The 8,125-nt window shown below is 45.7% G+C and overlaps 1 protein-coding gene across 3 annotated transcripts; it reads right to left on the bottom strand.

The window, feature by feature from the left end:
- Positions 1-777: 777 nt before the first annotated feature.
- Positions 778-7,592, bottom strand: gata5 (GATA binding protein 5). Of its 3 annotated transcripts, none has more exons than XM_034695079.1 (7): positions 7,552-7,592; positions 6,568-7,193; positions 4,932-5,101; positions 3,426-3,551; positions 3,226-3,310; positions 2,693-2,820; positions 778-2,384 (listed from the first exon to the last, which is right to left on the bottom strand). In XM_034695079.1, exons 2-7 carry the CDS (start codon positions 7,079-7,081, stop codon positions 2,268-2,270), a joined length of 1,140 nt encoding a protein of 379 aa, XP_034550970.1. In that variant the 5' UTR covers positions 7,082-7,193; positions 7,552-7,592; the 3' UTR covers positions 778-2,267. The 3 variants fall into 3 exon arrangements, with proteins under 3 accessions (XP_034550970.1, XP_034550968.1, XP_034550969.1); XM_034695077.1 differs by having other exon boundaries at positions 3,426-3,554; XM_034695078.1 differs by lacking the exon at positions 7,552-7,592 and adding an exon at positions 7,448-7,506 and having other exon boundaries at positions 3,426-3,554.
- Between the last annotated feature and the right edge of the window lie 533 nt (positions 7,593-8,125).

Genomic DNA, 8,125 nt, shown 5'->3' on the forward strand with positions numbered 1-8,125 from the left:
TTGGAAGTCAACCTTTGGCCGATGCTGAGGGCTTGAGCAACCAGCACAAGGACACACCCTGCTGTATGAACACACACACATTTCTGAGCTTAAATCAGGGAGGACAAACACATCTTTACATGCATGATGAACAAACATGTTTGACCATACAGAGAGGAAGGAGACCAGGAGAGAGAGAACTGAAACGTTGGATTATAATCTGTAATCATCTGGAGGGATTTCAGTCTCAAACTCTCATGTCTGAGTGCTTTGATCTGAAAGGAGGAATAACTCAACATTTAAATACAAGCCAAAACCACCTCTGTTTAAAATGTTTTTAAAAAAACTGTTTACCTCATTAACAGGAAGTGATGGCATCATAGTTATCATTAATTCTTAATAACCTATGGAGGTGTGATGAAGAGGTAAACTTGTTTGTGGGAAATGTTTGATAAACACGTTGATAACATATTGATCATGTGTATTAACCCTAATACCTTTTACACTTCTCACTACATTCACCCATTCACTCACTGATGGTAGACGCTGCTATAGTAAGGGGCCATCAGTATTATCTCATTCACACACATTAACATATTGCTGAACAACGGTGGAAGCATTTTGGGGTTCAGTGTCTTGCCCAAGGACACTTTGGCATGTGACTGCAGGAGCTGCGATTGAACCGGAAACCTTCAGATTGGGAAACGACCCGCTCTACCACTGAGCAACAGCTGCCCGTTCACTAACTGATCAGCTTCAGAGTTTGAGAGTTGACTTTTAAAATGAACCTCGACTGAATGAAAGTGAATCAGTTTATTAACATGAACAGATTCCACAGAGCATTTAAACACAGACAGGAAACAGGGCCTTTCTTACAAGCTTTTCACAACAAAATCCATCATAAAGTCATTCAAATATGATTTCATGTTCAGAATAATTTCACTCTTTCCCTTTAACTCATTGCACATTCATTAATGTCACATAAAAAAGTCCTGATATGTGGTCCTGGTTTTATAGAGACCCAGTTTATGTGTGCTGTAAAAACAATTGAGTCATAATGTTAGCGTATAAAACATGCTAACAGAGGGTTTAAAACAGAGACTCTGTCTTTATCTTTACATAAATAATGTGTCTATAAAAGTTAATCATCAACACGCGGTAATGAGACACGCTCATAAAAGCTCTCATCTGTTCTTCTATGCAGGTGATACAGAGAACCTGTTGGCTCTGTGTTCGTGGAAACATCACCTTTAAAGCAGTTAGGAGCTATAAACAGGGTTATTAACCCTTTGCTTTCCACCCCACAGTCTCTGCATCATGTGTTTGTCTCAGGGTTTCAGCTTTGTAACCAGCAGGTACTTCTTGTTGGCCAGCAGGAAGTCCGACTTTCATTTACTTCTTCTTCAGGCTTTTAGCTCTGATTGAGGCCTGAAACTGGTCTTGTTTTAGTCCCTGTTCAAACCTTGCTTAATCCTGATTTAAAGCCGGTTTTGTTTCCATGTTTGGGTCCAGTCTACACCTTGTGAAAAGTCCTGGTGTAGTCCTTGTTCAAACCTGCTTCTTTTCTTTGTTTGGCCCTAGTTAGGCTCTTATTTGGTCCTTGTTTAAAAATGCCTTAGTTTTGATAAGTCCTGGTTAAGTCCTGTGTCAGTTCTGATCTCAGCCTGGATAAGTCCTGGTTCTGTCCTGGTTCAGGCCTGGTTGAGTCCTGGTTGGGTCTTTGTTAAATCCTAGTTGAGTCCCGGTTAAGTCCTAATTGAGTCCTTGTCTAAGCCTGGTTTAGGGCTGGTTGAGTCCTTGCTAAGCCCTTGTTAAGTCCTTGTTAAATCCTGGTTTAGTCCTGGTTAAGTCCCTGTTTAGTCCTGTTTAAGTCCTGATTTAGTCCTGATTTAGTCCTGGTCTAGGCCTGGATTTGTCCTGGTTCAGTCCAGTTTCAGTTCTGGTCCAAAACTGGTTTAGTCCTGGTTAAGTCCTGATTTAGAACTGCTTAAGTCCTTGTCTAAGCATGGATTAATCCTGGTTAAATCCTGGTTGATTCTTGGTTAAGTCTTGGTTAAGTCCTGGTTTAGTCCTGGTTCCCTTGCTCTGGCTGAGCTGAAGGAGGCTGTGCTGTTGTCTCCATCCAGGTGAGAAACAGAGCAGGTGTGTGACGGTGTACAGGTGTGTACAGGTGAGCCTGAACAGTCATCTGTAAGGTCTCCAAAGGTGTGGTCCCTCTGTCCTACAGCACTGAGAGGATGCAGGGTGGAGCTCTGGTTGATGTAATCAGTCCTGCAGCTGGAGGCTGCTCAGGCCTGAGATAGAGTGCACCAGTTCTGAGGAGCAAGAGATATCGGGGTGAAAGGATAGTCCTCATATTTAATGTCCACGTGTCCTGAAGCCAGGCTGTCCAGTTGAGAGGCCGTCTGCAGAAGGAGGAGCCAATCACACTAAGCATTACTGATACGCCACGTTAAAACACTTTTACTCTCTAATACGATACGATGTCCTATTTGAAAAGCTGTAATATAATCACAGTTCCTCACTGAGGAGAGAAGGCTTCATGCTGTGACAGCAGAGGAATCAGATCTAATCTCTGGGTTATCAGAAGTTCATCCAGGTAATATTTAAGTGACACTCTGGTAAACTCTGACATCAGTGCTGTTGACCAATAGCAGCTGTCCTCACAGTGCCTCAAGTACATTCACACAGTGTTAGCGTCAAAGGAGCTCACCTGAGAGGCAGATATGACGGTCTGTCCGGCGTACGGGGAGGGAGCCATGTTGGGCTCACTCTTTATCTTGGAGGCATGTTCAGAGACAGAGAGCGAGGACGGCGAGTTGCTGTCAGAGGGGGCGGAGCCTAAAGGACAGTCACATGAGTAAAGAGGTGATATTAGATCATACATAAAGACTCTTTAATCAGCTGAGCTCAGTCAGACAGTGTTTCTCTGTCACTGTGTCAGCTGTCACTCAGATGATCCAACAACAATCACAGAGCAGGTTTATCTTCTCTGTGCTCCATCACAGAGAACAGCCTGACCTCAGCTTCACACTGTGCAGTGAGTTTGAGCTGAGAGAGCACGTCTGAACCAAACTACTCTTATATTCAGGTACAGTCTGAAGCTTGATCTCTGTCAGCTCAAAGTTGATTTGACCTGGACTAAAAAAAGGCTGAAGTAATGCTCACTGAAAGTCTTCATAAAAACAGGTGAAAACCCTAACCCTAACCCTTCAGATGTTGACCTCAGTCCTCTCCTCCTCTCACCTGTGGAGCTTTTATTCTTAGGGATCTTTGGTTTCCTCTTCCTCGTCTGAATGCTCTCCTTCTTCATGGCCAGAGGTCTGGGTACCTGGAGGAGCACAGGTGAGCAGATTCAACATCAAGAACATTGCTCTCAGCAGACATTACTGTTCATGAGTTCATTAGAAGACGCCACAGTGCAGAAACATCAGAGGTCACTTTACCCCGTGCAGCTTCATGTATAGGCCGCAGGCGTTGCACACCGGCTCCCCCTCAGCATTGCGTCTCCACAGTGTGGTGGTGCTCGTGTGACAGTTTGTGCAGCAGAGACCGGCCCGGCGAGACGTCGTCTGCTGCGACCAGGCGAGGACAAAGACATGTCTGATTAATGAGAGGCCTCTGAGGGATCATTTCTACTTTTATCTTCATTTTAGAAGGTTTAATAATTAAATAACAGAAGGTTTGAGATAGATGTGCTCACAAACCAGAGCTCAGGGGATTGATTAGACTGAATTTAAACCTCAAACACAGACTGATCTGATCAGGGGAGGATTTGTGTCTCTGGTTACACAGAACAATTGTTGATAATCCCAAGGACACACCTGAGCTCATCTTTACGTTCACAGCAACCTGCAGGATTCCTCCGCATCTTCGACTTTAAACTCCAATGACCCTGGATTTATTCAAACATTTAACAGCTCAGAATAGTCTGCTCTGCAGGGTCTCGCTCAAGGCCAAGGTCACTGCAGGACAAACAGAGACCAGAGAACCTGCCTGATCTGGAGTGCACCAACGGACGACGTAGACACAGCTGCTCCAAAGGAGAGAGAGGGGGGCTGAGAAACATACAGTTAGCAGGCCCTCCTCCTCATCATCCTCCTGAACACACAGATCTGCTCCACTGTCAACAACCTCTATACACCTCCAGGCTCACCTGCTCCACCTCAGATTGAGAGACACAGAGAAGATGTGAGCCTGCTCTCTGTCTGACTCAAGGGATTTATAAACACTCAGGTATCTCCCAGAGTCAATAATCCTCAATGCTAACATTCAGGTAAGGCTCCACTTTGACATGTCACTGAGGTGAAACAGTGTCATCACTTGAGGCATGATTGCTGGTTACACAGGCCTCAGCAGAGTAATTCTCAGTCACACCATGGAGGGGATCTGAATACTGAAGATGATCAAAGTGAAGACGGCATCTTAAGTCCATGAACACGCTCTGTCAGGTTACCTGTTAGTCTGATACTCATTAAAAGTGAGCCCAAGGTGAGATGAAACATAAACAATGTCTGAAGCTGCCCCTGAAGCCCCTGAAGGACAAACTGAGATGTCTCATGATGTTCAGGTCTAGATTTAAACTTCATATCAAACTTTAAATCCATGGAGTACTCAGAGGAGCTGCGCCCCGAACACTGAGGAAGTAGGCCGGTGTCAGAGAGTGAGGAGCAAACAGAGCCGAGCTTTAAATCAGGAACACTGACCAGATACCTGAACAAGAACTTAAAGACACCACAAAGTAGAAGACCTGCTGAAACCAGATCAGACCACATCAGACTAGAACAGAGGTTTTAGTGTTCAAATCAAACCTCACTTCCCAGCTTCATGTGTACAGTATACTGCTGCCAATTGAACCCTGATCTATGTGCGTGTGTGTGTGTGTGTGTATTGTGTGTGTGTGTGTGTGTGTGTGTGTTGTGTGTGCGAGTACGTGCGTGCGTGTGTCTCACCAGTCGTTTGTGTGGTTTGATGAGCGGTCTGTTGATGCCGTTCATCTTGTGGTACAGGCCGCACGCGTTGCACAGGTAGTGTCCGGTTCCGTCTCTGCGCCACAGCGGCGTGGACACCGAGCCGCAGTTAACGCACTCACGGCCCTCCGTGGACATATCATCCATCAGATCTATGCACGCACACACACACACACACACACACACACACACACACACACACACACACACACACACACACACACACACACACACACACCGTTCACCGTGGTTGAACAGAAACTATTTTTAAAAACAGAGTGGATCGCAGACAGAAGGTCGTTATGCCTCCGGGTCCCGGTTCATATTTTAATTTTAATTTTAATTGTAATTTTAATTTAATTTATTTATTCATTTTTACATCTTATCGATCCTCTCAGGTATCTGACTACCTCCAGTTAAGTCTGTCCTGCACGGACCCTCTTCTGGGTGTACAGCTCTTAAAGTGGTTCTGTATAAAACCTGTCCTTGTGAAAGTCCTCTGAACTCTATGAACTCAGCGCTGTGGGGGTTAAGGAGTTAATGGGTGGATGAATGGATGGATGGATGGATGTAGATAGCGAGATTGAAGGGTGGTCTGGTTGGTCAGTCGCAAAGCCGAATGAGGAATTTAAAGAGCCCCCCAAACATCGATCACAGCTCTGACACAGGACGGACTTCTGCCATTAAAATTCCTCTGAAGTCCCCACTGTAGACTGACCCCCCCATCTATCTATCTATCTATCTATCTATCTATCTATCTATCTATCTATCTATCTATCTATCTATCTATCTATCTATCTATCTATCTATCTATTACCCCTGCTCCTTATTGCACTTATTCATGCTTATTTTCTATTTATTTTCTTCCTTATTTAATTGTGTTGTTGTTGTTGTTGTTGTTGGTATTGTGGGGAAAATCAAACAATAACACGATGAGGTTTAGGGTTTTAGAGAGCATGGCACTGTGAGGCCTCATCGCACCGTTAATTTACATTTACATTTATTTCAATTTATATTCACTTAAATTTAACCTGGACAGATTTTTACACTCTCAATTAATCGAACATGATTTCTGCCACACGCAATGTGGCCGGTTTATAAATGGTCGGTGTGTTTGACAGACGGCAGGGCCTGATGGAGGAAAAAGGCCTACGGCTGAGTTGGCTTCACCTGACCAAGTAAAATGGGATTTGACTCATTTTATGTTAATTGACTATCAATCATTAAGACCGGTTTGATTTGATCTGTTCTCCCATTTTAAAAACCCTCCAACAGAGAAACAGAGACTGCTTTATGTTTCACTGCGCTGCCCGCAGGCTGTCTCTGACTCTGTCCTCTGACTAAAACAACAACAACAACAAAACAACAACAACAACAAAAGCTATAATAATAATAATAATAATAATAATAATAATAAGAATAATTATTATTATTAGTATTAGTATTAGTAGTAGTAGTAGTAGTAGTAGTAGTAGTAGTAGTGTTATTCTTAAAATTATTAATATAGGCCTAGTTATAAGAACAACAGTAACAATAATAATACAAATCACTCATGTCGGCGTGAACAATTTTAAACCATCCTCCGGGATCAGAGGTCTGGATCGGGGTCTTTGCTCACCTAGACTGGTCCTCCTCACGGTCCCTCCGCGGCCATGCAGGCTAATCACCCCGCTTTCGAAAGGCCCCGGTGTCCAGGAGGAGGTGGCCGTCTCCGGACTCATGTAGGCGTACGGGCCGGAGTAAGATCCCCCGACCGACCGCATCAGGGCCCCTCCGTACTGCTCGGCCCGGGCCCCGTTACCGAGCAACAGCGTGCTCTGGTAGTTGGAGTCCCGGCCGGTGCTGCTGCCGAGCGGCGGGCTGTGCGTGTAGGAGAAGCCGTGCGGAGTGTGGGGGCTGCTGGGGCCGAACGACGAGCCGTCCGTGCCGGTCTGGGGCCAGCCGTGGTGCCCGCCGAGCCCATGCGTCTGGTGGGGGGAGTCACAGGTCTGCAGGTAGGGCAGGGTGGGTAACATGGCCGGGACTCTGCTGGTCGGAACATAGACCGGAGAGCTGGCCGGGGGGTGGATGTAGCTCCCGGTGTCGTGGGAGTACGGGGGCTGGTTAGAGGACAGGGTAAGGCTCTGGTACATCTTTACAAAGTCAAGAGAAGATCAGGGACGATGTTTCTGGACTCAGTCCTGGGGAGGGCGGACTGTCCGGCCCCGGACCTGAAGAGTCCCGACCAAAAACTCAGCGTGGAGTCTGTGAAATAAAATACAATAATTTAAATACAGAAAAAATAAAATAGAATAAATGAAACAAATCTGATTAAATACATGATCCATTAAATACACTAAGTTAAATACAGAAGAAGAAGAAGAAGAAGAAGAAGAAGAAGAGGGAGAAGAAGAAGAAGAAGAAGAAGAAGAAGAAGAAGAAGAAGAAGAAGAAGAAGAAGAGACCGTGTCATGCTTAGGTTTTATATTCTGATGCAAAAAGGATGGAGGAGCTCTGACCCGTCTCTCTGTCTTTAATCAGATTATCAGAAACACAGATCTCTTAACTTCTCACTCACACGGAGGATAATGACAGCTGGTTAAACTCTGAGGCTCTATCTCACCTGATGATGGATGGGGTTGGGGGGTTGAGGGGCGGGGGGTGTCGGTAGAATCCAAACCCACACATACACACACTCACACATACATAAATACACAAACACACAAGCTAACAAACACACAAACACACACAGCACCGCCGACTCTCGCTCTCTCTCCGGGTGTGATGCGTAAAAGTTGAGCGGAGTTAAAACAGAGTGTGGTTGGAGACGTCCTTAGCAGCAGCTCATCTCCTCTCCTCTCTGTCCTCTGTGTCCTTTCTGTCCTCTCTTTGCCCTGTCCGGCCTCTGATGATCCCCTGCAGGTATCCTGCTACTGATAGGTTGTGCACGGGTCTGCTCTTTACTCCAACATTTGTAAGGCAGGAATGCACGTGACGCAGCCTAGAGAGGCAGGCCGAGGGAGGGGAGGAGGGCATGGGTGGGAGAGTGACGGAGAGTGCAGCTTCTCCATGCGTTCATAGAGTTGTCGGAGTTTCAGACACGCTGAGCTGAGGAGCAAAGTTTGTTTAAAGACTGCTCCGAGCTGAACCGGACCGAGCTAGCCAATCCGAGTTTGAGTCTCTGTCCGCGTTAAGAG

This window comes from Notolabrus celidotus, chromosome 11 (assembly GCF_009762535.1).
Source record: "Notolabrus celidotus isolate fNotCel1 chromosome 11, fNotCel1.pri, whole genome shotgun sequence".
Classification (NCBI taxonomy): domain Eukaryota; kingdom Metazoa; phylum Chordata; class Actinopteri; order Labriformes; family Labridae; genus Notolabrus; species Notolabrus celidotus.

Bases quoted from the DNA above. Each gene is read 5' to 3' on its own strand.
- gata5 (XM_034695077.1), bottom strand. From the start codon at position 7,081: ATGTACCAGAGCCTTACCCTGTCCTCTAACCAGCCCCCGTACTCCCAC. The intron at 5,102-6,567 runs GTGAGCAAAGAC...GTGCGTGCATAG, and splicing joins CGTGAGGAGGACCAGTCTAG to ATCTGATGGATGATATGTCC. The intron at 2,821-3,225 runs GTGAGAGGAGGA...ACTGTCCTTTAG, and splicing joins TAAGAATAAAAGCTCCACAG to GCTCCGCCCCCTCTGACAGC.